Below are 27,726 nucleotides of genomic sequence, written 5' to 3' on the forward strand. Positions count from 1 at the left end.
AAAAACAACATTCATACTTTATGTATGACATTTTATGAGATGAATATGCAATTGTATATATAATATAATATATATAATCCATACATTTGTGACACCAGTTCACAATCACAACACAGTGGCTCATTAGTTTCCTAAAATCTGGTCCTTCATCAGAATTCACAGAACCTCATAGATTTGGGTCATAGGTTTTTCCTCAGGTCACTAGCAAATGCAATGCTCTTGAGTACATATTGGAAGTCTACCCAATAAATAGAATGTCATCAGTGCATGATTTAGTGTTCACTTTTAACGGCCACAATTAGAGAAAACATTCCATTCTCCTTTTTGGCCAAATTATTGAAAACACAGATTACTTATCGTTCATTTGATTTTAGACTCATTCAGAGTTTGTTTTTCTCTTCATATTTACTGATCATAGCTGGCAACATTTTAGTCAGTTGGTCAAGCTCATGCCCATCACAGGAATATATAAATCAAAGACTTCTTACGCTACCTTTCAGTAGAACCAGTAGCAGACTTACTGGTGAGAGATATATGTTAGTTCGTTAGACTGACGTATCAAATCGTTTAATGGCTTCATTCAATCAGGGTAACTGGCTGGAATTGAGTCTGCACGATCTTCTGGATGAAAGACGTCCACATTTAGTCCAACAGGGTGAGCATTATTGAGTTTGTGGGGATTAAAGTCACTCTTCCTGTCGGCCCTGGACAGCACGGCAGCCTGAGGTTTCCTCCCAGGGTTCTTTTAATTGGATTTCACTGCAGACCATAAAGTGATCGCTTCCTCTTGGACCATTAGCATGATCTGACAAATGTCTATTCAAGTCCAGGTCATTTTTATGTCTTGTTATGTTAAGGATAATTTAAAGGATTGCATCATAAATTCCCTCAGAGAATTCTATGACACACATAATTATAAATTTAATGTCGTAGGTCTTTGAGTCTTTGAGTAAGAATGAAAAAAACATCTACTTCCAATAAAATGCTCTTTGACTCACTTTCATCGCTTTAAACTTGAGCAGTTCAAGTTGTGTTCCTTTCTCAAATATTTTCAGATACAGCCTGTGGTTAATCAAATTGAAAGCCTTCAAAAACCGCTCCAACTTCAGCGTCTCGGATGACTACAGCATGTTTGTGGATTCCGAGAAGGCTGTGTTAAAATTCAAATGAGGAAATAGTGTGTGGTAAACAGCCTTAGAAAACATCTCCAGGCTGTAGTATTTCGACAAACAAGACGCAAAAATTCAAGAGGGTGGATATGTCTCCATTTTCTGCCTTCTGTCACATTGAAACCAACTGACTTCATGGAACCATTTTATGGCGGTGAGTTTTTGAAGAGGGCGTGATATCTTGTATCAAATGCAAGGTTTCTTCAGGGATGAATTAAATTATGCTTCTTTGATGCTTTCAGTATAATCATTTCTGGGTCCCGAGAGTTAAAATTCCATCACATCTGACAGAAAATGCCCCTCCTTCAGTGGCACAGCAACTACATGAGAAGTGCACAGTTACCAACAAAAGACATGGCAAACAAAGTCACATGAACCAAGAATAATCATGGAGACCAGCTCCTTGATGAGAATAATATACAAACGAGTTATAATCCAAATAGTCCAATTGTTTGAATTGTCACTGCTATTCTTCCGAGGAGCTTTTTGAAGCCGTCACACTTCCGGCAGTGCCTTTGAAGGCTCTGAGGCTTGCATGTCTGAGACCAGCGGAGGAAGGGAGGGGGTGTCCGTGTCCGTGCCCGAGCCTGTGTCGTGCTCTGCTCGTGGGGAGGGAGGGGTGGACGTGGCAGTGAAACCCTGCTGCTCTTCTGACTGCTGCTGCTGCTGCTGCTGCTGTTCCAGCTGTTCCAGCTGCTGCTGCTGGTCTGTGAGGCTGCCACTGATGAGGCTCAGCAGTCGGCTCTGCTCCTCCTCTTCCTCCATGTCTTTGGCCAGGGTGTTGAAGCGCTCCACCACGCAGTGCGCCGTCAGCCGGGCCTCGGGGTCGTGGTCCCAGCACTCTGTGATGGTGGCACACAGCAGCTGCATCCCCTGTTGGACAAACAAGGACAAGACAGAGTCACGCCATGCAAGTCATCACTGGGCTCCACTTGGCTGGACAGACAGGGCATCTTCTGACATGAGATGCTAAAGGTGTTCAGTGTTGGAAAAAGAAAACATGTGATGTAGGAGGCTCTGCAACTTTATACACATAAACACAAAACGGTTTATGTCAGCATTAAAAATACATTCACATAGGATATCGAGGGAGGAAAAAAAGACATCACAGCATCTTGTGACATGGATCCACACACAATCAAATAAACATGCTCTCCTCTGGGTGTAGCGAACACACACTGGATCATGTGTGTTACAGGTCGTTTGTCTTCAATCTGGGCCCCCGTCCAGGACACGCGATCCACCTACCTGGTGTGTGGTCCAGCTGGAGGGGATGTCAGGCCGGCCCCTGTCTCTCAGCACCAAATCCCTCATGCTGTCCACACACGGCTGCTCACACACTTTGGAGCCGAAGGGTGGCTCGTAGCTCTTCACCTCTGTCACGATGAAATAAAGACAGCACCGCTGTTTATAATAAGTCAAATACATGCGCGTGGAACTTTTTATAGATGACCCTGTTCAGGTTTGTTTAATGTCTCTCTTATTCTTCCATACTAAAGAGGTCACAATGCAGTAATAGAGCATAGCCTGACCTGTTCACATACTAGACGTGACATGTTTTGCTTATCTATCTTCACAAATATAACAGAGTCACTTCACTCACTTCAGTTAAACATGACATTTTATAATGTAATCTGACCACTCAATTTTTGATTATGTTTACACTCCGCTGATAGATCAGCAAGATGTGTGGTTTAGGTCTTCTGTTTTACCTCCTATGACATCACAGCGAGAGACCATTTCCCACAGGACCAGTGCCATGGAGTAGACGTCCATCTGCTTGAAGGACTCCAGGTCCTCCAGATTTACTCGAGACTCCAGCACTTCAGGGGCCATGTAACGCGCCGTGCCAACCTGACAGATGGAGACAGTCAGGCATGGACATTCACACAAACTATTGATATCAAGATCACCCACTCTAAACCACATAATCATTGTGTTATTATCTTAGCACTATGAGGTTCCAATGTCATTCTTTTGCGGTAAACTCTATGGATTGCTATTGTTTGAAAATCAATCAGCCATGGATCACTCTGACAGCCAGTAAGAAACTAGAGCAACAGGCTAGGGAATAATGTAGCTGCAACTACAGTAGCAGGACATTGCAGCCTAAATAGCATACTGTCTTGCTACAGCACAGTGTCCCCATTTCTCTCACCTGACCACTGTTGGCGAAGTCATCTACAGTGAGCGAGAGATCCAGCCGCAGAGCCAGGCCAAAGTCACACAGGGCACACTCATGGTTGTCCTTCACCACGATGTTGCTGCTCTTCAGGTCTCGGTGCGACACCGGCACCTTGGGGGCCCCGCAGGGCGTGGTGTCACTGTGCAGGTGCGCCAGGCCATGCGCCACCGACCCCGCCAGCGAGCACAGCTCCGTCCAGCTCAGCACATGGCTGGCCAGGTAGTCCTGCAGGTTGCCCAGCGCGTAGTAGGCCATGATGAGCCAGTACTGCCTCTGGGGGCCCCCCCCTCCGGCCGCGCCGCCACCACCACCCCGCTCCTCCGCCGTCAGGAACTGCACCACGTTCTCGTGCTTGAGGTTGGCGTCGGAGAAGATGGCGCGCTCGTTGTGCCAGGACGCGTACTCCACGGCCGGGAAGATCTTGACGGCCACTGACTCGTACTGCCCCTCGCTGTGGTTGAGGCGCGCGCGCCACACCTCGGCGAAGCGGCCCTTGCCCACCAGCGCCTCCAGCTGGATGGGCAGCTGCTCGGTGTTGTGGTTCAGGCTGTTGGCCCGCGTGGACGACAGGTCGGAGGTGCCATCGTCCCCGAGCAGGGTGAGCTTGCCGGGGAAGTCGCTGCCGTTGGCCTCCCCGGAGCGGCCCTCGGGAGGGTCCAGGGACTGGTAGTGGGTGCGCTTGGGGGCCCAGTCCTTGGGCTGCTTGCCGAGATGCCGGGTGCGGTATATGTAGAAGGCAGCGGTGGCTACCACGGCAACAAGCAACGGAGGCACCAGACTGATTACTACCACGGGGATCACGTCTTTGCTTTTGAGTTTTGAGTAGCCTAAGAAAAACAAACAACAAGTATTATCAGTGCTCTTTAAGTTACATGTGAATATTAAAACTATTTACAATATTGCCATTGTTATGTTACAAAGACAATACTGAATGAACATTTCATTGCATCAAATTCTAAAACTGTATACTTGTCTATGAATCAGTACAATACCAAGTTGTCACACCAATATAAAAAGTGACCTTCCTACAGCAAAGCATACTGGTTGTAGCAGCATTCTTACCGTGGGCTCCCTTGTCAAAGATGAGTTTGTCATTGCACTCCTGATCGCCAACACAGCCACAGACAAACAGTAGTCCGTCATCGGAGGGCTGGGGGATCATGGTGCACTCTGTGGTGGAGTAGTTGGTCAGAAAGATGTTGTCCAGGGCCTGCTCAGGGTGGTGGCACAGCGTGCGCACACTGACCGTCTCATTGTCTTTCCTCCTGTAGCACACAAACACTTCCACATGAGCACTTCACATGCACATACTGTAATAAAGGGGACTGCCTGCGCCTCTTTTGAAATTCTAGGTCTTATGTACATGGTATCAGAAATCACAGTCTATGGACTACCTTTGGTTCCTGTGTATGTTAGATGAAAACAATATGACAAAGGCAAAAGAGGACAAAAATACTTAAAAATGTATAAAAACCAGCAGGAGGTTTTCTCATTCATGTTAGCATTTTATCCACAACTTCCTGACTTTGTAACGTTTTATGTATTCTTGAAAGTGATCCCAAACAGCAGTTTCTCTTAAACAACCAGGACAGGCTCTGAGGGTGTGGAGAAGAGGTCATCAGCCTCACATACGCCCACTGGACATTAGAGCCTATTTTGACATCAGCACTGTACAGCTGTGGGCCCTCAGGTAATGGCACCCATCAGATTTGTAGTCAGCAAAACAGACATGATATTTAATAGTATAAACAGAAGCACTATAAAGTCACTGTTTTTGTCTTGGCTGGATATTTTTTATTAGACAATCTCTGTGATTTACTGTTGTATTTTTTATCATAAATTCTGTGCATGCGCTCTGGCAAAGATAAGCAAAGTTTGTCATGCCTGAACCATGTCATATCAAGGAAATTCAAGATGGGACTGCCCTTTTATGCACCCTCTCACCAATCAGTCTCTCTTTTAATGCTGTTAAATATGTTTATTATTTGCTTTCTATTACCACAGAAGGGGAGTTTTTCCCTCTTCTCATTTTTCAAGTCCTCTCCACCCCAACCCCCCAAGAGAAGCAGCTCTCTCAACACCCAGTTGTTTTTGAATAGTCACTCAGAGGTCAGTTTGATTAACTTCACAGAAACGTCCCTCCCAGGCCCCAGAGGGTGGATCTGACCAAGGGGAAATCCTTTGAAAAGGAGCTCATTATAACAAGCAGAGACCCAATATGCCTCTAAATCAACTTACTCTCATTCAATTTAAAACGGCACATACTCACTATATTTGTCACTGAGAAAATGTCTGTCTGGTTAGATCTCACGGAAGCTGAACTAACATCAAAGAGACAAGTGGCTAATTGTTAAGTGAGGAGAAGCACTGAACTCACCCAATCTTATTGTGTATTATTTCAACCAACTATTCCATAAAGTTAGTGATGACATTTAATATTCACAAATTCTCTATTAATCCTCTATTAAACCTCTATTAATTGCATGGTTGCAGTGGTTGTCGAAAGATGTAGACCTACAAATGAATGGCATGCCAATGTATGTGTGTAGCAGTGTGCGGAGGATAAACTTACCAGATAGCCACACAGACCTCCTCAGATAGAGTGCAGAAGGAGGTTAAGTTGCAGTTGCTTGTGCACACATTGTCTTCACACACAGGGCTGGAGTAGTCACACCACTTACACAAGTTAGTCCTCATATGTGTGAACGTTGAGGCTTCAACAACTGAAATGAACAGACAAAATACATTTTTCAAATACACAAAACAACCAAACAGAGGAAATAGTTTTGAAAAGAATGAACTGCTGGTAAAATATATAATTTGGAGTAGTTGTAGCTCGATTAAAATAACTCTTCCCAAAATTGTATGAAAAATCAATGACATGTAACCTCAGCATACAATATTTAATTAGCATTTTTTCAACATCAATCCCTTAAAAAATACTTCTCTCCAATTTCAGAGAAGATAGCCATAATTGTCTGGTCAGTACACCAGCCTTTCAGCATGATTACGGTCTTCAGTTAACAGTAATACCATAATGAAGAAAATGATGATGATTGCCGTGTGAAATAGTGACAGGGATAGAACTCATAATAGCATCTGCAATCAAGATAGCATTTATGGTTAGCCCTCTTGGGTGCAGTGACCCATCTGGAATGCATAAAGAGTTAAGCGGATTTGGGAATGACAACAAGCAGGAATACATGAGTATGTAGCCTATATATTGGTAGAGAGAGCGAGTGTGTGTGTGTGTGTGTGTGTGTGTGTGTGGTGTGTGTGTGTGAGAGAGAGAGAGAGAGAGAGAGAGGGTGGGGTGTATGCCTGCGGTGCAGTGCAGTAGTGTGTGCATTCCTTCCCACGCATCTTGCCTCTGTTATCCTTATGCTGCCACATCACAACAATATTAATTGTTGATTGAAACCAGATGACCCCCTTTTTATCTCCCTCTTTTTCCCCACTCGAAGAGTGGGGTGATCTCACAGAAACGACTCAAACATTAAAAGAAGCTACACACATATTTCTCAAAGGCTTCCAGATGTTGGTCAATGCCAACCATCAAAATATACACCAGAAAAAAAAAGACAAAGAGGGAGGGAGAGGAGGAGGGGAAAGCCTGGATAAGCAAAAAAGCCCCTCTGCAAACTTTAAAGTAATTAAAATCAGCAGTGACTGCTCCAGAAATAAATTGAAGCCAGAAGCATTCAGCCAAGCCAAGTTCGAAGCACAGCCCCTCAGTGCTTATGGGAAATCCAAAGGCTGCATGCTTACAGGAGGCCTAGAGATGCAGGGCAGGACTCATTTGCTTTTTCTGTTGAGCAACTTTTCCTCACTTGTTATTATTTAGCTGTGCTTTGGTGCCGTGAGCAACTATTGGGAGACCGGAAAACTTGAAAACATAGTATGGCATCATTGTTTTTTTTATGTGGAAAATCAAGGCTCTTCATGGTCCAGAAGGTATGTTTAGGTTTCATGTAAAGGAAATTGAATACTACGTCTCAAATCCCTAACATGGCACATTTCCTATGGCCTTAGCTGTGACATAGTGAAGCCTACATTCTGTAAAGAGTGTTTAGGATGGTCACAACAAGTGAGGGAGAATAGAAAGGGACTATGTTTTAATTATTTTAATGGGAAAAAGAGAATCAAAACTCTTGCTTTCATTCCGAGCCAGCTGTTGTTTAACAGACTGCAGATGTGTGATGCAACCACTGGGTGGCGTCTCTCTCGCCCTCTCAGGCTCTTCTCTCTCCACACACACACACATATACACACACTTCCCAACATGTGTTTTGCTGAGTAAATCAGTACCAGCACCACGAGAACACTCTGCTTTGCTGAGACGGTTTGAATTCGGATGTGTTAACATTGTCACTGCCATCCAGATTTTCCACGCTAATAATCAATCAGTTTAAACATCTCAACCCAAACCAGGGGTGCAGTGATGAGCTCACCCGTTGTGATGAGAGGGGTCGATGTTCTCATGCCATTACTCATGCATACCCCACGGTATCATTGGGAGAGGCCAAATTAAAACTGCGGCAACAAAAGGGGGCCAGCGTCTTGCCACGTCTGAGGGAAGGCACTATTATCTCATGCCAAACAATAAATGGCCATTTATCCTGACACAAAACATTCTGCTCGCTTCCATGAGTACCACGCTCTGCCCTCGCCCCAAGATGAGACCGAGCTCTTGGAACTGCCTCAAGGAGGCCGAGAGATAAACACAAGACGTCTCTGTCCTCACTGAGTGCCAATCAGAGGTTACACACACACACACACAAATACTCTCTCTCCCCCTCCCTCCCTCTCTCTCTCTCTCTCTCACACACACACACACACACACACACACACACACACACACACACACACACACACACACCACAGTGTGATCAGGGTTGTCAGCATCATATCCTTTCTTTGAATTAAAACAATATTGCCATTGTGCCACATGATGATGGCAGGGCAGTGAAGGCACCAAGCACATATAACCAATGCCCTTCTGTTCTGCCATTTAGTACTTCTGCGTTGGTTTAAACCGATACAAAATACACTCATGGACTTGTAGCATACATCTGTTTTAAAAGACTTAAGATTCAGATTGATTCCAAATGTAAAGTCAACGATGCTGAGATATTTTCTGAGGAATGGAAAGCAAAGTACACAGTCCATCTTCCAGTATGACATGTCTCAGTATTGTGCAGCATGCAACCCCTCCACTCTGTCCCAGTCCACACAGAAAGTGTCCCTGCATGCAGAGATAATTTGAAGCCTCACTACGAGTTTCCTGAATGAAGTTTCCATGACATGTTGCTCTGACATTTGAATTCGATTGCAGTGTGGCTTTTTCTTGCTTCTCAGTCAACAAAGCTAAAAAGTCCACTGGAAGTGGGCCCCAATCCTTTCTTGATTTGTGAACCTCCATTTGTTTATGTAAACATTTGTACGGCCTCAAATCACAGACGCTTTAGTGCCTTAGCAATCACTTGTTTGTGCTGATTTTGACAAATTCAAGACAGACTTGTTACACAAATACAATACTGTGTATTAAACAGCTCTTGACAGAAATACAAAAATACATTGGCATGTTAGACTCAAGCAAGCCAATAATTCTAGACTACATAAGTCTAGACTACAAATATTAACAACAACAATACATACAAAACGAATTTGCTGTTGTAAATTTGTTTACAGTGGTACAATGTGGCACTGAGGGCCTACAGTTTCTAGTATTATCAATTTTGTGTATTCAAACAAATTAAATGTCACATTTACAGGCATGGAATTTTGGCATGTAAATTCTTATTTTCCATCAGTAGGCTGAGCTTGCATTTGGGATCTGTGTAACTACAAAAGCATTTCTGAGACATTGCTCATTTTCTGTAACTAGTAGAGCTCAACATTATAAGATAATATAACCTCGGCCTATTAACATACATGCAAATTATTTCTTGATGACCACCAACCAAACGAGGCCTATTAGGAAACTTTTTGGGTTCGATAATCTGACTCACGACTATGCCTTTACGCATGCAAATACATTTGACAGTGACGATCACAAAGGCCTAAATGCTGTCCTCTGATAATTTATAATAAGCCTGATAGTGATGAGGCTGTAAAAGCATGTGTACAATACAACTGTACAGTTGTCCAGCATGGGAAAGTTCTGCAATAGGCGATCTTGCGCACACAACGCTTTCTTCTTTTTGGAATTCTGGGTAAACTAGAATTGTTAGATTACGCTACCATGACTGCCTTCAATTTATGAAATTTAGAATCTGGGAATGAAGAGAGCTTAGCCGAGCCATATGCAAGGCTATTGATTTTCATAAATGTTTACGAATAGTTTTCAGCTTAGCCTATAAAGACCGAAGAGTCTCTAAACGTTCTCTTAAGCGTATCAAAAGAATCGCGTAAACCTGGCCAATTTGACATTTGTAGTCTACTTCATGGATACACCAAGCCACCTCAGCAAATGCCTACAAACAATGGACACTTAAAAAAGTGTAGACGGAGCGAGGCGAGCAATTGTAATACTCACAGAGCGATATAAGAAGAACAGATGTGAGAGCGAAACGACTCCATCGCCTGCGTCCCATAATTATGACAGAAACAATACACTATGTAGACAAAGTTTCGAAGTTTTCGGTGACTACAAATCTTTGTTTTTTGTTAATATACTGAGAGGATATAGTCGGGGGGACATGCATTAAGGCAGTATGCGCTGCGACAACAGCTTGAGCTGAATATTTTTGGCAGGAGTTCCGTGTAGGCGGATCCAGATGTTTTTAATCCAGCTGTGTGGAGCTAGGGTCCCGCCCAGGAACTGGAGTTCATTAATAACAAATTCTAAACGATTGTATGAACGCAGATTTGTTTATAATGTTTAATACTTAGCTTAGGATGTCATATGAGTGTTTTCAGATGCCCAATCAATTTGTTTTCAAACTTTGTCTAAGATGTTTGTATAGCTCTAGATCAATAGCCTATTGTTATTTAGTATAAGAAGTAGCCTAACTTCTGACACACTAAAAAAAAAAAAAAAACTAGGCTATGTGGTTTTGAACAATTAAGCAAGAGTAGGTCGAGGCTATTGGCTGACCTAAATTAGGCTGAAACAAGGAGGACAGGCCTGCAGATGGTCAGTGAGCTCGCCCCTGTACAATTCAGGCTACATGGGCCTTTATCAACAAATCAAAGTGGGGTATAGTTATTTGAAAACATTAAAAACCAGTAGGCAAGTTAAGTGAGATCAGATCATCATGTCAAAAATTAGGCTATAGGCCTACAGTAACTGTCTAATAGAACAACAACAACAATAGGCTAAACCAACCAACTAAAAAGACTAGACCACACTAGACCACAAACAAGAGCTAACATTGAACTAGGTTCATATACCCTACGCCAGGTGTAATGACAATGGTTGCAAATCACCAGGTGACAGAATTATGTATTAAGGAAAAGAAACGCAATCAGAACTGCGCATGCGGTGAGGAGGTGGACACAATTCAGAATGATGGCGGATACGGGAAGCGACGAAGTAGCGGTGATTGGAAATATCGACCTCACTCCTGGGGAGATAGAAAACAACATGAAAAACACGGTAAACTTTGCCGATACACCACTGCTAAACACAATGGCATGTAAATCAGTTACTTGCATCCTGGCGTGCAGTCCCTTATTACTCGATTTCCTTCACTGCCAGGCCATATTTAGCCCCCGGAGTTGCGTAGCCTTCCGAAATTCGATGCTGCTTGCTAGTTAGCCAGTGTTCATGAGCCGCAGCTGGATCAGCTGAGCTGTTGTTGTTGATGGCAACTTTCTTACTGACAGGCTACGAACAAAGAGCTTTTAGTTTAATTCTCTGCGTTTGGAAGAGATCCATTAATTCACGGTTAACCTAGACAACTTGAGTTAACTTAGGTCCATTTTTGGCGCGGCAACGGTCTTCTATCAAAGTTTGAGAAAGTCTAAAAAACTTACGAGTTTGGCTATCTCAAAGGTCTCAGAGTTTGCTAGTTGAATGAACGTGTCCCCTTTTGTAAATGACACCGTTCGCTTTTTCTTAATAACTTAATTTTCAAAATGCTGTAGAATACTTTAATCTTAAATTGAACTTTACTTCAGGCATATTTGCGTAAAGTAGGCTACAATAGTACACCATCAAAACCCTTCATTTGCTTAAAGGCTGACGTAGACATCCCGTGATCTGTCACACTGGTTTAGAACGAATGGTCAGTAACGCTAATGTTGCTTAGTCGTCCAAGAAATACATTATTGTTTGTACATTATTACATACATGTATTGTTAGTACCGTCTCCAGGCGCCTTTGTCAAGTATTGGGGTTTAATTTTGCAGCCGCAGAATTTTACCTGTAAGCCTATAAGTTTGAGCGTTCTGATCACTGAAATGAGGTAGCCTACAGTGAATACAAGCACTGATGTGGTCTTGATTTCCACCCCCACCCCCCCCACCCCACCAGATGGGTGAAAAGGGCACTGTACTTTTCAGGAAGATGGAGATCAATGTAGCAGAAGCAGAGAAGAGAACAGTGAAGAATGCTGTGAACATGCAGGAGATCTACACTGTTTACCTCATCGAGACACGGTACAGTATTGCTTTCTCAACATTATAGCCTGCACACTGCACAAATGCATCAACATAGACAATTAAGCCAATCTTTCTGGCTGGAATTGATGTATCCTAAGACCCCCCACCCCCCGTTTTACATTTACATTTACATTTACATATGGGACCTAGAATCATGCAATACATGTAATGCAACACATAATGTAGAATGTATGTATGTGCTGCTATCTAAGTTTTGACAAAAATGCTTAAAAAGTGTTCATATAGTTAATCACTGTTTAAAAGTAGATTTTGATACTAATACATTGAGAAATCTTACAACAAATTTAATTTGACTGTGTCAGTTTGACAGTATTACTTTCCCACAACATTTTGGTGATATTTTGTGTTGAATTTGGGGAAACCAATTGTTGTTATCGAAATGGTCCTGGTTTGTTTGTTTTCCATGGTTTGGGCAAAAAAAACTCTCCCGCTCCCACCACACGCATCCATAGGGCACCAAAGGACAGAGGGGGCCCCCAAATGTAGCCAATAAGTAGTAGCTTAGTAGCAAACTGGGTTTCACTCTTCATCAATAATGTTTACAATGTCAAAATGCACCATGTTACATGCAAGGATGATACTTTTTGGGTTCACCCAATCTGCACCCCGTAGCAGATCTAGCTTTACTCTTGCGTACACAGGGGAGAGACAAAGAGAGTGGCAGTTTCCATCTGGCTTGACATTGTGTATCTCCTTTTTAATGTAATCGTTTAAAGAAATCATGAAGGCAACAAAGACTTGATTGTGATTTGCGAGTTTATCTGTTTCCCACTACTGACAATTTTTAAACTTTGATTGGTGAGAGGGATCTTTAACATACTAGGCTGCAATCAATGTGCTTTGGAACATGGACAAGAATATAAATAGACTAGTCTACTACTTTGCCTTAGTAGAATGGAATTGGTGAGTCTTCAATAATTCGTTTTTCAAGTTTTTACATGAAGCACATGATATGCCGAGTCGACTGAAATGCATTCCAATCAGATAGCTAGGTGGCTACCAGGCTCATAATTCACTTTTAATTGCAAACAGAAATGTGAAGCAACATGTTATTACACACTTCCATTTCCATGTTTTGCGTATAACAACTATTGTGCATATTATTGTTAATATTGTGTATCAATGTAGCGCAATGTAGCGCAATGTAGCGCAAACAAACAAGGCTTGTAAACAAGAGTTGGCAAAAGGGCATTATGAGAATGTGAAGACTCAATGCTCTTAAAGTGACAATGCACCATTTATAAGTAAAACAGTATTATTTATTTATTTATTTATTTATTGGGGGTAGAGGCAACTCCCTTAGGGCACTGAAATGGACAGCAGCGGCACTAAGTGTCTGTGTACATAACTTGTGTACATGAAACAAGCTTGCTTAAGACCACGTGATTATCATATTTCAGCCTATCAACAACATCAGTTTTATGTCTCAGCTACACCCACTGCGACACAGTGATGGTAGAGGTCAGGAAAAGGCCACAGCCACACTCAGAACTGCTCCAGACCAGCATTGGAACTGTGAAACTTAACACAGAACACCCCGCCCCACACACACACACCTCTAAAAAGAAGGGGGGAAATAAATCCCCATTCTCCTTTATTGTTTACTTAGGAGGTGGAAATGTAATCAAATAAGAGTTCATCCTCTACTTTGCCAAGATGAGGCATCCTTGAAACAATACACACACAGCGCCTTAAAGTGGGAAGGTAGAAACTCATGACAGAAAATAGCTTGCCTACACAACGAAAGGCAGTCCCTGTAGTCAAACAAAGCTTTTACACAATAGCTAAACATTCTTTCAGCTGTACTCTACCATGGTGACTGTTGTCTTGGTTTGGGAACATGTTGATGAATTTGCATTCGCTCCCCTGCTTTGTATATTAGTGAAACGTTATGGTAACAGTATATGTCAGAAGCCTGTCTGTCTGTGTGTCCGATGCTTCCCTCACCTTCCTTGAGCTCCCCAGCTCCTCAGAGGTCCTCAGAGGACTGCTCAGAGAGAGTCGTCCCACTGTCGGCTGCTTAGAGCGCTGAGCACAGAGCTGTATTGTTGGCCTATCCCATAAAAGGAAACACATGTTTTGGTTGGGACCTGAACAGCGCATGCTATTACACACACACACACACACACACACACACACACACACACGCACACACACACGCATGCAAACTGGTCTTTATTTACCACAGGCCTGGGAGAGGGGAGTGTGTTGCGATGCAGGCTCAGGGCAGGCAGTCCCGCAGTTGGAGTGGAGAATGCCCCCCAGCGTCACTGGAGCCACGCTCCCCTTAGTGATTCCAGCATTGATTATTAGTGTAGAGACCATTATGAGCTCTCATTTCCTCCCCAAGGTCCGTTGTATTCACTACTCCAATTTCTTAGTCCCTCTCTCCCCTCCCTTATCCACCCCCCCTCTCTTCCACTCTTTCTTCTCACTCCATCCTCTATCTATCTATTACGACACCCACTGCTCTTCCGCCATCTCTATCTTTCAGACAAAGTCTCACTCTTTCCTATGTCAGTTACAGTGGCTTCATGTTTTGGGGGGATGTTTTTATTGATTTTGGGATTCCTGCTTCTCTGACCCCAGCAGCCAGTGCGCTCTTTGAGCCTTCCCTGCCTGGGGCTCCTGGCATGGACAGCTCACGGGAGATAGTCGCCATTTAACTTTTGGCACGGTGCACACAGCCACTTCGGAGGTTTGCTGCTCCCCCAGTCAGTGTAATCGGAGAGCTCTTCTGGAGCCTGCTACAGGGGGTATTTTTCATTAAAAAAAAAAAAAAAAAAAAAAAAAAGCGAGGTTAACATTTTATGCCCAATATTTACCTAAGCAGTCAGCAGTTCGGTATGCTCTCTACTGAAATATTGTCCTGCAATGTCAAATGGATGATGGTAACATCAACAGCCCACCACAGTTTGGCAGTGCGTTGTTTTACAGAGACCCTACTTATTGAATATTAATGTTGACATTTTGATTATGCTATCTGGTGTTGGCAATTAACAGCGAATATTTCTGGAGCAGGTTTGAGGGCAGAGGCCATGGAAGAATTTGAGTCATCTCCTACAGAGAGGGTTCTTTTTTATAAAGGGGCCCTGCATTGTTATTGCCTTTAAAGCAGTCTTCTAGGAGAAGGGAGACCTACAGTACTGTGCAAAAGTCTGAGGCATCTTACATGTTTTGTTTCAGCAATGCTTTAAGGACCATATTATTTATTTCTCACTGTCTTAATTAGAATATGACCAGAGAACACAGGAAATACACAGTAGGCCATTTTAAATACACATAAAATGTTTTTCTTTCTGATACCAGTCCAATTTCAGTCTCAAGCTACCATTAAATTAGTTGTTTTAGCAGTGTTATAATGACCCAAGGGGGGAGCTCTTTATGGAGCTGTCGTTCCCTACCCAGGCCACTGATGGCCATGCCTGGCCTGCCAGAAGCTACTGGTAGATACAACTATGATGGGGGTCTCAGCTGCTGACTTGAGCGTGGCTCACCCTAAAACTGATGCTGAGGTGTCTAGAGTCAAGACCAAAGTGGAGGAGCCACCTGAACAGTATTGTACATCTCCGGTGACCCTCTCCATTATATTCCCAGATGGTAATACCAGAGACGGTTGGTAAAGCATATGTTGAGGATCTTTGGTAATACAGAGTCAGCTTGCCTCATCAAGGTTCTTTGAATAGAATCCTTTGGCTAGGCATTTTCCACTTTAGGGCAGCAATGAACTCTTCCAGCTGTATCTTTTCAATGAGCTCATCAATCTGACCGTGTCATCATCTCCTTCCCACTTCTGATACCAATGTGTCAGAGCCAGAACCAGTACAAGTACCAACCGGCTTCAGCTTCCACCTTGCGAGATTGGTCATTATAACACTGCAAAAACGACCAATCGAATGGATGCAAAAGACTAGAACCTGAACCAGAAATGCACTTTTTTCCATATTCTCTCAATCTTCTGGATGAATTCTAATAAAGACAATGAGAAACATATATGGTCACCATAACATTTCTAAACCAACAAATCTAATGGGTGCCTAACACTTTTGTACAGTACTGTACATGTGTAGCCCATGTTATTGTGACAGTATCAAGACAGTTTTGAGGGTAACCTGATTTTTTAGAACGTTAAGACACATTTGTGTTTATGTTGGCTGGGTCATAAACATGACCTGACGTGAGTGCTAAACATTCATTTGTGCAGTTAAGTGCACAAGTTTTCCAATGTTAGCCTTAATCATGAACTGTTTCTTTTGTAAAAAATGTACAACTTTACAATGTACAATTTTAAATGCTGTTTATATGAGTACATTAATACTGAGGTTAGGAATCATCTTATCTTATTTTTTTCCTTCTACACAAAAGCCCAGCAGATGCTGCCTCTGAGGGGACCAACTCCACTCCAGATTCCCTGTGGAGACGCTACAGCGAATTTGAGATTCTTCGCAATTTCTTACTAGTCACCTACCCCTACGTGGTTGTCCCTCCTCTCCCAGAGAAGCGAGTGAGTGAAATCAAACATTAAGTGTTTTCATTTTATTATATGTGGGAATATTATTTTTACTGAAATATAATTGTGAAAGTGTGCTAAATTCCTAAATGTGTCTTTGATATGTCAACAAACTCTTGACATTTGACTTTTTTTAAGAGCAATGTCACTGTAACATTTAGTTTATTCATACTGGTCATTTCCAGGCGGAGTTTGTGTGGCACAAGCTGTCAGCAGATAACATGGACCCGGACTTTGTGGAGAGGCGCCGTGTCGGCCTGGAGAACTTCCTGCTCCGAGTGGCATCCCATCCCATCCTGTCCACCGACAAGATCTTCTTCGCCTTCCTCACTGAGGTAAGGGATAGACACGGGCGGCAGCTGCGCCGGCCGCTGAAGGGGCCCTTTCCTCCCTCCGCTCCACTCCGACGAGTGTAGAGGCCGCACTAGGTCCCATCCCCACCCCCACCCTAAGCAAACACTGAGCAGTAGCCAGACACACTGTACATAAAAGTGGACAGGATGTCCCTCTGACCAGAACAGCAATTACTCATGGAGGACATTACCCCTGGGCCGTCTCTGAAAGTTGTCAGAATGACACCTTTGTCTTGCTCATTATCTCTCTCTCTCTCTCTCTCTCTCTCTCTCTCTCTCTCTCTCTCTCTCTCTCTCTCTCTCTCTCTCTCTCTCTCTCTCTCTCTCTCTCTCTCACACAGCACATAGACACACTCATACAAACATACTCTTTGCTTCTCACACACACACATACACACATAGGCATAGACACACTCATACAAACATACTCTTTGCTTCTCACACACACATACACACACACACACACACACATTTTCTGTCTTCTGTTACACACGCACGCACGAACACACACTGACACTTACTCCTTGGAATGACTGCTGTAGCTGTGTCATAATAACCTCTATAAACACAAGTCCGTCTTTGTTGGCCTTCAGGAAGGATGAAGACATGAACTAGGATGACGTTCCTCTTCAAAGGCTTTCAGACCAAATAATCTCACTGGGTTGATATCTCCTTTCGCACTCCAATTGTGTTCTGCTTCCTTGAGTGGCCTCCTTTGAAAGTGCTGTCACGTTGGTGATGGTCTTTGTCAAACTCAAGCCACTGTCCTTCTCTCTGTCGCCCCACAGGAAAACGGCTGGAAGGAAATGGTGTTTGAGACAGGATTCCAGGCAAAGGTACTCCATCAGCGCGCTGGGTTTACTCGCTTTAAACCCACCTCCCTCATACATCCTGAGCCTCCTCTGCTTGCCCTGACACTTTTCATCAACTGTGTCTTGCGTTACAGTGGTTTGTCATGCTACTACGGTCTTATGCAAGGGGATGATGGGTGCAGAGTTGTATGTGTGTGTTTTGGATGTGTGTAGTTGTATGTGTGCCAGTGTAGAAAATAATGATCATGTGATGCCGTGTTATTGTAGAGTATAGCTGTGATAAAAGCGTGCTATAATAATGATAATGACTTGAGTTTTGTTAGAATGGAGATCGCAGCACTTTTGTCATTTGCTGACACATATCTGAGTTTTAAATGTTGTTTCAGAGAAATCTTAGAAGTTCAACAGTTCAGAAGTTCAAGCAAAATATTCATGAGCACTTAACATATTCTGGCTGGCCTTCTTTCCCCCTCTCTGTTTCTCCCTAGGCGGATTCAAGGCTGAAGGCTCTGAATGCGACGTTCCGGGTGAAAAACCCAGATAAGTAGGTCGTTCATTCCTTCACATCCCCTCTAACTAGTGTGGTGTGAACTTAATGAATACTCAGCGTTTGTTCAAACAAGATGCAGTGTCATTTCTTGCCCGCTCTCTCTCTCTCCCTCTCTCTCTCCCTATCTCTCCCTATCTCTCTCTCTCTCTCTCTCTCTCTCTCTCTCTCTCTCTCTCTCTCTCTCTCTCCCTTCTTTTTATTCTTCTGTTTTATCTTCTCTTGCTCTCACTCTGGCTCTTGTTCTCCGTGCTGCCCCTCTCCTGTGCTGCAGGAGGTTTGCTGAAATGAAACACTATGGCGATGAGTTGCAGTCTGTCATCTCCCAGCTGCTGCGAGTTCGAGCAGTGAGTCCACACAGCTGCCCAATATCACAGCTCCTCATCGACACACCACCACTCTTCCTCTACTTCTCTCCCTCCTAGGCGGGTCAATATATGAAAAAAAAACACCTAACCTCCAAAAAATTGATACAAAAGGTTTTTCGACTGATTATGATACCTTTAGATGTACTTAATAACAAATTAAAAATCTAGTAAAATCTGACCCCAGTAAAGGGGTCATTTTCAAGATGGCGTCCAAGATGGCCACCAGAAGCTAAGTTTGGCTATGAAGCATTATTCAGCCTAGGAAAGTGTTTTTCATGTTTAATCAGATTTAGCGGTCACTGAGTCATATATGTCACTGTAAAGTATCAGATCATCATTTTCAAAGACTTAGAATTTTCAAGATGGCGTCCAAGATGGCCACTGGAAGCTAATTTGGGCTATATCTGACGCATTATTCAGCCTAGGAAAGTGTTTTTCATGTTTTATCAGATTAAGAGGTCACTGATGACTCTTCATCTCCACCTTTTTTTAGTGTTCTTATAGTAGGACCTGAGGATGCATGTTGTTTTCTCTCTCAGTGTCAAAACCTTTCCCTTCTGTGAAACATATGTCATTCCGGTACCGCTCCCTCAGTTTAGATTTCTGATACTGATGAATGGAATGGAATCAACCTCAATCAAATACTCTTTCATGTTAAATCCAAGTACAGAGACAGTCAACTGTTCTTAATTGTGTGCATTTCTGCAAGACACTCCGCTGTTCGTGTAGAAGATATGGATTACCTTGCACTGCTGCCTGTGGAACATGTCAAAATGAACAATGTGACAATCCACACAAGTTCCTTTCAGAGGAGTCAGAGGATGATGAATAATGATATAATAATTATTTCTGATCTACTTATGCATATAGTTTAAGATTCAGTTTAATTAGTTCCCCCCTAATGATAGATGCCAACAATTATTGATCTACACAAATATACAATGCATGCCTATACAGTACATGGGTCATGGTTCATTAAAGTCATAAAACAGCCACTTACTCGCAAACTCTACTCTACATATTGTAAAAGCATATACCCTGTACATGAAATACAACATTAATCAACAAAATAACATTTTGGCATATACAGTCCAGGGAAAACAAATGAAACACCCTAAAATATATATTTTCTGAAAGCATATAATCTGTAGATAAGATATAGAACCATTTAAAACATGTCCCATCTTCCTCCATGCCATGAACAATGCATTGCTCTCTATTCTGTATAAGCGAATCTAGTGTAAAGGGGATACATTTTAGCCTATATTGTCCAGGCAAAACAGATTAAACACCCAAAACCATATATTTTCTAAAAGCATATAACTTCTGGATGAGATATAACACCAGTTAAGACATGTCTTATCTTCCTCCATGCATGCACAATACAATGCCCTCTATAATGGATCGGCGAATCTAGTGTAAAGGGGATATATGTTGGCATGTACAGTCCAGGAAAAACAAATTAAACACTCTAAAATATATATTTTCTGAAAGCATATAATCTGTAGATAAAATATAGCACAATTTAAAACATGTCCCATCTTCCTACGTGAATGCACAATACAATGCCCTCTATTCTGTATAGGCGAATCTAGTGTAAAGGGGATATATGTTGGCATGTACAGTCCAGGAAAAAGAAATTAAACACACTAAAATATATATTTTCTGAAAGCATATAATCTTTAGATAAGATATAGCACCATTTAAAACATGTCCCATCTTCCTCCATGAATGCACCATACAATACCCTCTATTCTGTATAGGCGAATCTAGTGTAAAGGGGATATATGTTGGCATGTTAAGTCCAGGGAAAACAAATTAAAACACCCTAAACTACATATTTTCTGAACGCAGATGAGATATAACACCAGTTAAGACATGTCCCATCTTCCTCCATGCCATGAACAATGCATTGTCCTCTATTCTGTATAGGCGAATCTAGTGTAAAGGGGATACATTTTAGCCTATATTGTCCAGGCAAAACAGATTAAACACCCCAAACCATATATTTTCTAAAAGCATATAACCTCTAGATGAGATATAACACCAGTTAAGACATGTCTTATCTTCCTCCATGCCATGGAGATGGTTAATAATCCTGTATTGCTTTTGCTCTGTCTGAAAACGCATTGATTTTAATTTATGGCTGAAAAAGGTAGAGCATTGAAACATTTTCAATTTTAACATTTAAAATCCTATTCTTGTTTAATTTGACCATCATTTGATATCAATTTCACCCCTGTAGGCTGAATAGTAATTGAGATATAGCCATTCTAACCTGTTGACAGCCATTTTGAAAATGACCCCTTTCCCAAGGTCAGATTTTACTAGATTTTTAGTATGTTATTTAGCATGTCCAACAGTACCAGAATCCATAAAAAACCTTTTGTATCAATTTTTTTGACGTTGAACCCTATATTGACCCTCTCTCTCTCTCTCTCTCTCTCTCTCTCTCTCTCTCTCTCTCTCTCTCTCTCTCTCTCTCTCTCTCTGTCTGTCTGTCTGTCTGTCTGTCTGTCTGTCTCTCTCTCTCTCTCTCTCTCTCTCTCTCTCTCTCTCTCTCTCTCTCTCTCTCTCTCTCTCTCGTTCACATGTACACACACATAGCCCTGTCAAATGCATACACACACAGAAGTACACATTTACTGTATACATACAGACACACTCACACTCACTCAGACCCACTCCCAGTGGTTTCTCTATTTTGGAGTGTAATTTTTATTTTCCTCTATTTTGGAGCATAATAGTCTGTTGTCAGCAAACAGCAAACATGCACATTAGTGTCAAACTCTAATTCAGGGAGAGGGGAAGCGTGTAATGCCTCTTGGCACGCCCAGCAGCCCAGTGCTTTTTTTTGGATCCTGCCACAAGCTTGCACTTTTTTGTTGTAATTTTGAGTCATTATATCATATTTCTGCACACTGCTGCAGTTTGGAGCACAGGGCTTTGAATGAAAACATGCTAGCTCCTACGTTTCGCTTGCTGACCTCTGCTCTCCACCCTAGAGGGTAGCTGACCGCCTCTACGGAGTATACAAAGTGCACGGGAATTACGGCAGAGTCTTCAGGTGGGAGTCATGTCTTTTGACGATGCAGTGGACCACTTTTTTCCTTATGTATTTGATGTGACACATTACTTATTTTATCTCTTATGTAATCAAACACTTCCCAATAGCTAATCAGCATCGGAAGGTGCTAGCATTGCATTGCATTCTGCCCTCATGCCTTAATCCTCTTGTAGCATCATGGCTTTTGTGGTCTATGTTGGGATACTGCTGAAGTTGCTTCCTTGTGTCTTTATTTGACAGTGAGTGGAGTGCCATAGAGAAAGAGATGGGGGATGGACTACAGAGTGCTGGCCATCACATGGATGCGTGAGTCTCTAGACACACACATACACGCACACACACTCACAGACACACACACACACATAATAGAAATAAAGTACAACACATGCACACAGAACATGGTAACCTAAAGATATACAAGTCAAGCACATGCATATACGTTTGATGCAGAATAAAATAATAAAACTTCCTTAACACACTTCACATCAAACTGGGTAGAATTGGTTGGGGCTTCGCTTCTGTCACTTTGATGATGTTTCGGTACAACCCTGATAGGATTAGTGTGGGATCGTGTTGCAGCTGTTTTGGCTGTGTTCCCCCCTCCACTGGCCACTGCCCTCTCCCTCTGTGGGCTTCTCCCGTTACCCTCCGAGACCTCATCAAGCGAGCTGAAAAATGAAGGTGTTGCCTGATTCCCTCCCCACTCCAGCCCCCCACTCGCCGGGCTGACCGTACATGTGTGTGCCCCCTGTCCAGAGCTGTAAAACACATGGGCTGGAGGGGTTTGGAAGCCCTCAGGTTTCGGATGGAGGCTCTCTGGTAACAAGTAGCTAAAAGGCTTTCAGGGGGAAGGATGGGGGAGTTGGTGGGGGCCCCATGGGAGGGTTTGGGTTTTGGTCCTGACTGGCGAACAACCAAAACACCCCCCCACCACTTCGCCACTACCTAACCCACCCCCTAAAACGGCTGCAAAACGGCTAGAATAGGCCTCAGAGATTCACAACGTTTGTGCTGCCGCAGTTACGTTGTCCACATCCCCACTGCCCCGCCTCGGCCTCCCAATCCCCCCACCCCCACCCCCACCTGGGACATTCTCTGATGGCTTCCAGATTGCCGCTCTCGCTACCTCGGGGTCACAGGCCACTGGGTCCATGGGGCTGCTGGAGGAGAGCTGTGTCAGCAGCGCGTCTCCACGAGAGACACTTTTAAAGCGGCCCGTCCGTCAACATTAGCTCCCTGGCGTGCCAGTGGGATATTTGACAGACACGTGTCACACTTACTGAAGGTGGTGGTGGGGGGGGCATAACAAGAATGTAATTGTCATTACCGTTGCAGATTGTGGTCTTCTATTGTTGTCTTTAGCACTTTCTGTTTTAGTCATCAGAGAAAGAGAAACCTGTGATGTATAACAGAGGTACAAGTGTATTTTGACAGGGTTTTCTATTGTAAACACAAGAGATTTTTTTGCTTTTGGCTAACAGTCCTGTTACTGGTAATTAAAAGAGTCTGTTATTTTGGCAGTAGTCATTTTATAATGTCTTACCCAGCTGCTCACATTGTGCAGTAACTATAATGTTCTATTACTGTAGCTATGCAGCATCAGTGGATGACATCCTGGAAGAGGAGGAACACTATGCAGACCAACTGAAAGAGTACCTCTTCTACACTGAGGCTTTGAGGTGGGTTTGGCTAGGGATTTACATTTACATTTATTCATTTGGCCAATGCTGTGACTGACTAACTGACTGGTAACTTGATAGCCTCTATGCACACTTTATTGGAGAAACAGTTCCCAGTGTTGCGGTAAGTTGTAATAAAATCTTTACATTTCTTATTTTCCCCCACGCTGGCCTTGCGTAAGCCAAACCTTCTGTGTTTGTGAACTGTAACTACATTAAGTGAGGTTTTATTTTGATAACCCAGTGAGAGTTGTTGGCCAAGGGGACGAGAGGCGGTGGGGCTCCGTGGCCCAGGGGCTCCTGATTAGCCATGGTTGTGGCCGCCTGAGCCGGCGGAAATGGAGGAGCGCTGTCCTTCAAGTGGCCCGCAGTCTGCCAGGGAGCCAGCGTGTTCGTGTCGTAAGAGGACTCCTCACGCAAGCCCTTATCCCCTGCCAGGGATCCTGGTTGTGGTGTTGGCTCCACTGGTCAGGGTGGTGCCAGACCCCTTGCATCGTTACCATTTAAAATTAAGCCCCCTCCAGCCAATTAATTACAGCACAAGAGCCTCCCTTGTGGCTGTGCATTATCACTGCGTCTCTGGGGCATATGAATGTCCATGAATTAACTCCATCCATCCAAAATCCATTCATAACTGTATTATGCAATATCTTAAAGGCGCTGTGTTGTGCATTAGTTGCGGGGGCAGATTTGCAGTTTGGTTTTCCTGTAATCCCCTGTATTATGTGACATAAATAGATTCCCACAAACATGCTTTTGCCAAAAGAACACTGCCTGCGTTTTTGTGGTAAAGGACATCTGCAGTCTGTTTTTTCTCTGTGTGTGTGTGTGTGTGTGTGTTTTGTGATTGGCAGATGATCCATTGACTGGCTTGTCCAATGGGCTGTGTTTGTTTCAGGGCGGTGTGCAGGAAGCACGAGCTGATTCAGTACGAGCTGGAGATGGCGGCGCAGGACCTCACCACTAAGAAGCAGCAGCAGGAGGAGCTGGCCACTGGGGTGCGTGTCTGTCAGTGGGAGCCCTCCTACAGGGAACAGATGAGCCATGCGCTGCAAGTGGAAACTTCACAGAAAGCAATAGAGTTATCCAAAATCTTTCTCCTCACTCTGGGAGTGAGATATACTGATACATAGAAACTGCCTTGACAAACTTAGTTTATTTCACATAATGAGAAAAATATCTGTGTACATCTGTGAAAGCTGTGTACGTCAGTAAGCAAAATCACTGGTGATCAACAGGATGTCTTAATATGACAAAGTGTGAACAAAGTTTAGGATAAATTTACCTAGCTGAGAACACTGACTCTGAACAGTCATAGAGTTCTTTTAAATCAGGAGAATGTGGGTCTAGGGTTCACTTCCTGAGCTCAGTAATGTAGAGCTTTCATTTCACACTGAGTCTTACTGGCCTGAACGTCCAGGGGAGAAATAAGTTAAGGAATTTTAAGTTATTGTTTGTTCATTTTGTTTCCTCACCATGTGCAGACGGTGCGCACCTTCTCGCTGAAGGGGATGACCAGTAAGCTCTTTGGCCAGGAGACCCCCGAGCAGAGAGAGGCCAAGATGAAAGTTCTGGAAGGGCAGATTCAGGAGGGCGAGGATTCCCTCAAAGAGCAGAACACAGAGTGCGAGTAAGAGGACACCTCATTTTTCCATAGTTCACTCAAGTTACAAAACTTTTTTCAAACTTGCTCGACTCCTATCGATGTGGGCAAAGCCCAGCTGTGTTTTCAAAAGGTAACATGCCTTTATCAAAACTGTTTACACTAGATTTTGCACTGTGTACATAATATAGTTTTAGTGAAGTTTGAGTGATCAAAAACTCATATTAGTTGTTAATGGCTCCAGCAAACAACTGAGCAATGTTTTGTGCCATTCTCCAGTGTGTTTGTAAAGGGTGCCTGGTCAGATATTGAGAGGTTTAAGGATCAGAAGAACCATGATCTGAAGGAGGCTTTGATCAGCTATGCCATCATGCAGATCAGCATGTGCAAAAAGGTGAGAGACACTACCTTTACACTTGGCCCACATCTGAAACCGTGTAGAGTATAGTAGAAAAGCGAAGAGAATATCACATTTTTTCCCCCAAAGCTTTCATTGTGTCTACACATACCCAGGCTGTGGTCGAAACAACACTTATTTTAATACATAATTACATTTGTGTAAGTTCTGTAAACTCCCAGCACAACACACAGACCCTTGTCATTGTTAGATATTGTTTGTGTCATATCAGAATGATTACAACCAGTTGTGTTGCATACACATCAGTTCTTCCTTCCTCTATCTGTCTCTCTTCCATTTCAATATCTCTCTGTTCTCTCTCTTCTCCTCAGGGAATACAAGTGTGGACCAATGCAAAAGAGTGCTTCAACAAAATGTGATGATTGATCGCATGTCACATTCCAGACCAGACTGGTCAGATAACAGCCCATCTCACCTGTGTCCTCAGAACTGCCATGGTGATTGGCACCCAGATCCACTACCTGGGACCTCCACACCACATTACAGCACCTGTGCTCAGAGCATGAGTGCATTTCCTAATGTTACACACTACCAATGAGAATCATTTTGAAGCAAAAAATCCATTGTTGTATTTATTGTCTGCCAAGCTGTCTGTGGCCTTAATTTAACCAGATGCCTTAGTAGTCACCCATGCCGATTCATTTAATGGCCTCTTTAAAGTGCTTTTACAAGATTTCTTTTGCCAAACATCAAGGACTTGATTTGTCAAGGACAGCTGCCTGAAGTGGACTGATTTTTGTTTCTAGATTTTTATGAAGTTTTCAGAATTGTCATTCAACTGTTGGGTGAGGGTATCATGATGTCATGCTTTCATCATTCCTTTTTTGATGTTTTATTATACAATCTTTTTCAATCAATTTTCCTAATCTTTACCATTTTTCTGTCATTGGCAACACTGAGACACACCTGTAGTTGTAAGTGTTAGCAATGATTGCCTTGCTTTGCCTGGAACACTCTGCATAAAGATAACAGTTTGGTGAAATTCCACTCAACACTATACCCTGTGCATTTTTTTTTCTGTTTATCACCTCATCTCCCCGTTGAAACAAGACCGGGGTGTAAAGTGATCTTAATCACCTGTACAGAGGAGTCGATGTTCAGTCTCTGATTTCCTGAGAAAACAGTTGGATCTGTGCAGGAAGCAAGGGTTAAGTCTTCATACACGCCATCACAGAGAGAGTGCTGCGAAGCCGGACCACACTCCCTTAACAAACACCCCTGCCTAAGCCTTCCTGAAGGCGAAGGTGTCGGTTCCATCCTCACCCACCGTCAAAACAGAATATACCGGCTTGGCATTCGTCATTAGTTTTCAGTGCTTTTTGAGTACTCTTTGACCAGTTTTTGTGCCAATACATACACACTTTTGTAACCACACACTCACTTTTATATGGCTTCATTAAAATGAAAATATTTAAACTTGTTTATGGCTTTCTTTCCTCCTTCTGTAGACCTAACGTTGCATATTTGCACTCGTGGCCACAGCAACTCCTATGAATGGCAGATTTGTCATTACTGATGGATAGGCGGGTCAGTGTTTTGATATAAATCTGGCCGGAGGAACAGGAAGGTCACACAGGAATGGCAGGATATAATCATTTCCGCAGTAAAGTGCTGTGTGTGTGTGTGTTAGTGCCCTGCGTGATCTCGCATAGTAACTTCCACAGTTATATTTTGGAAATAAAATGACTTCTAAACAGAAAAAAATATTTAAATGAATGTGTCCCAAACAATAGAAAATTGTACATAGAGCGGTTAAGTACAGAGTAACGGCAGCCACAAGGTGATGCCATTAGATTTGCAGTGGACTAAAAAATACGATAAAAGGTTGTCTAGGATTTTCCACTGCATTTGTGCACATCAACATGCAGGCCTGCTTTTAAATCAACCACAACTCCCAGAGGTCATGTGAGCAAGAAATATTTCACATTCAGGCTCAATTCTTCACCCACCCTGACTGTTTTGTTGAATCACATCACATCTTACAACATTCAGAGAATATATCAGGTTGACATCTAAACTAATATCTAAAAAAGATATGGACCAAGAATCAGTGTTTCTCATATTACCGAGTAAACAAAAAAAAATCTAGAAGGGTAAAAAAAACCTCACTTGAATACACGTGAGGGGAAGAGGCTGCACAAATGCTGCCATCTTGTGTTCTCGGTGGTGCTGCTCCACACCACTACAAAGCCAGTGAGAGGGTGTAATAATGTGGTTGGAATATCCGTGGGCTTTGGAGACTGGAGAGCTCTTTAAGAGGGGTAACTGTCTATTATTGACTTTTTGTGTAGGTTTCAATCCTCAAAGTATTCCATGGTTGTTGAGGGCTCTGACCAAGCATTATTTCCCCCTCTTTCAGGGCACAGGCTGACCAGTTGTGATGTCAT

The 27,726-nt window shown here is 43.0% G+C and overlaps 2 protein-coding genes across 3 annotated transcripts; one reads left to right on the forward strand and one right to left on the reverse strand.

Annotated features, from left to right (window-relative positions):
* Nucleotides 1-14: 14 nt before the first annotated feature.
* On the reverse strand, nt 15-11,760 carry tgfbr2l (transforming growth factor beta receptor-like). 2 transcript variants are annotated; one of them, XM_048238289.1, is made up of 7 exons: nt 11,335-11,760; nt 5,927-6,077; nt 4,417-4,619; nt 3,328-4,181; nt 2,882-3,023; nt 2,418-2,545; nt 15-2,042 (listed from the first exon to the last, which is right to left on the reverse strand). In XM_048238289.1, the coding sequence occupies exons 2-7, from the start codon at nt 6,049-6,051 to the stop codon at nt 1,665-1,667; spliced, it is 1,830 nt and encodes a 609-aa protein (XP_048094246.1). In that variant the 5' UTR covers nt 6,052-6,077; nt 11,335-11,760; the 3' UTR covers nt 15-1,664. The 2 variants fall into 2 exon arrangements, with proteins under 2 accessions (XP_048094246.1, XP_048094245.1); XM_048238288.1 differs by lacking the exon at nt 11,335-11,760 and adding an exon at nt 9,893-10,503.
* Nucleotides 10,845-26,759, forward strand: snx4 (sorting nexin 4). Its single transcript, XM_048238290.1, has 14 exons — nt 10,845-10,954; nt 11,834-11,958; nt 16,348-16,486; nt 16,678-16,827; nt 17,634-17,681; nt 18,146-18,201; nt 18,479-18,551; nt 21,578-21,639; nt 21,880-21,945; nt 23,229-23,318; nt 24,217-24,316; nt 24,803-24,948; nt 25,201-25,315; nt 25,651-26,759. Exons 1-14 carry the CDS (start codon nt 10,865-10,867, stop codon nt 25,696-25,698), a joined length of 1,308 nt encoding a protein of 435 aa, XP_048094247.1. The 5' UTR covers nt 10,845-10,864; the 3' UTR covers nt 25,699-26,759.
* The last annotated feature ends 967 nt before the right edge of the window (nt 26,760-27,726 follow it).

This window comes from Alosa alosa, chromosome 3 (assembly GCF_017589495.1).
Source record: "Alosa alosa isolate M-15738 ecotype Scorff River chromosome 3, AALO_Geno_1.1, whole genome shotgun sequence".
NCBI classification, from domain to species: domain Eukaryota; kingdom Metazoa; phylum Chordata; class Actinopteri; order Clupeiformes; family Clupeidae; genus Alosa; species Alosa alosa.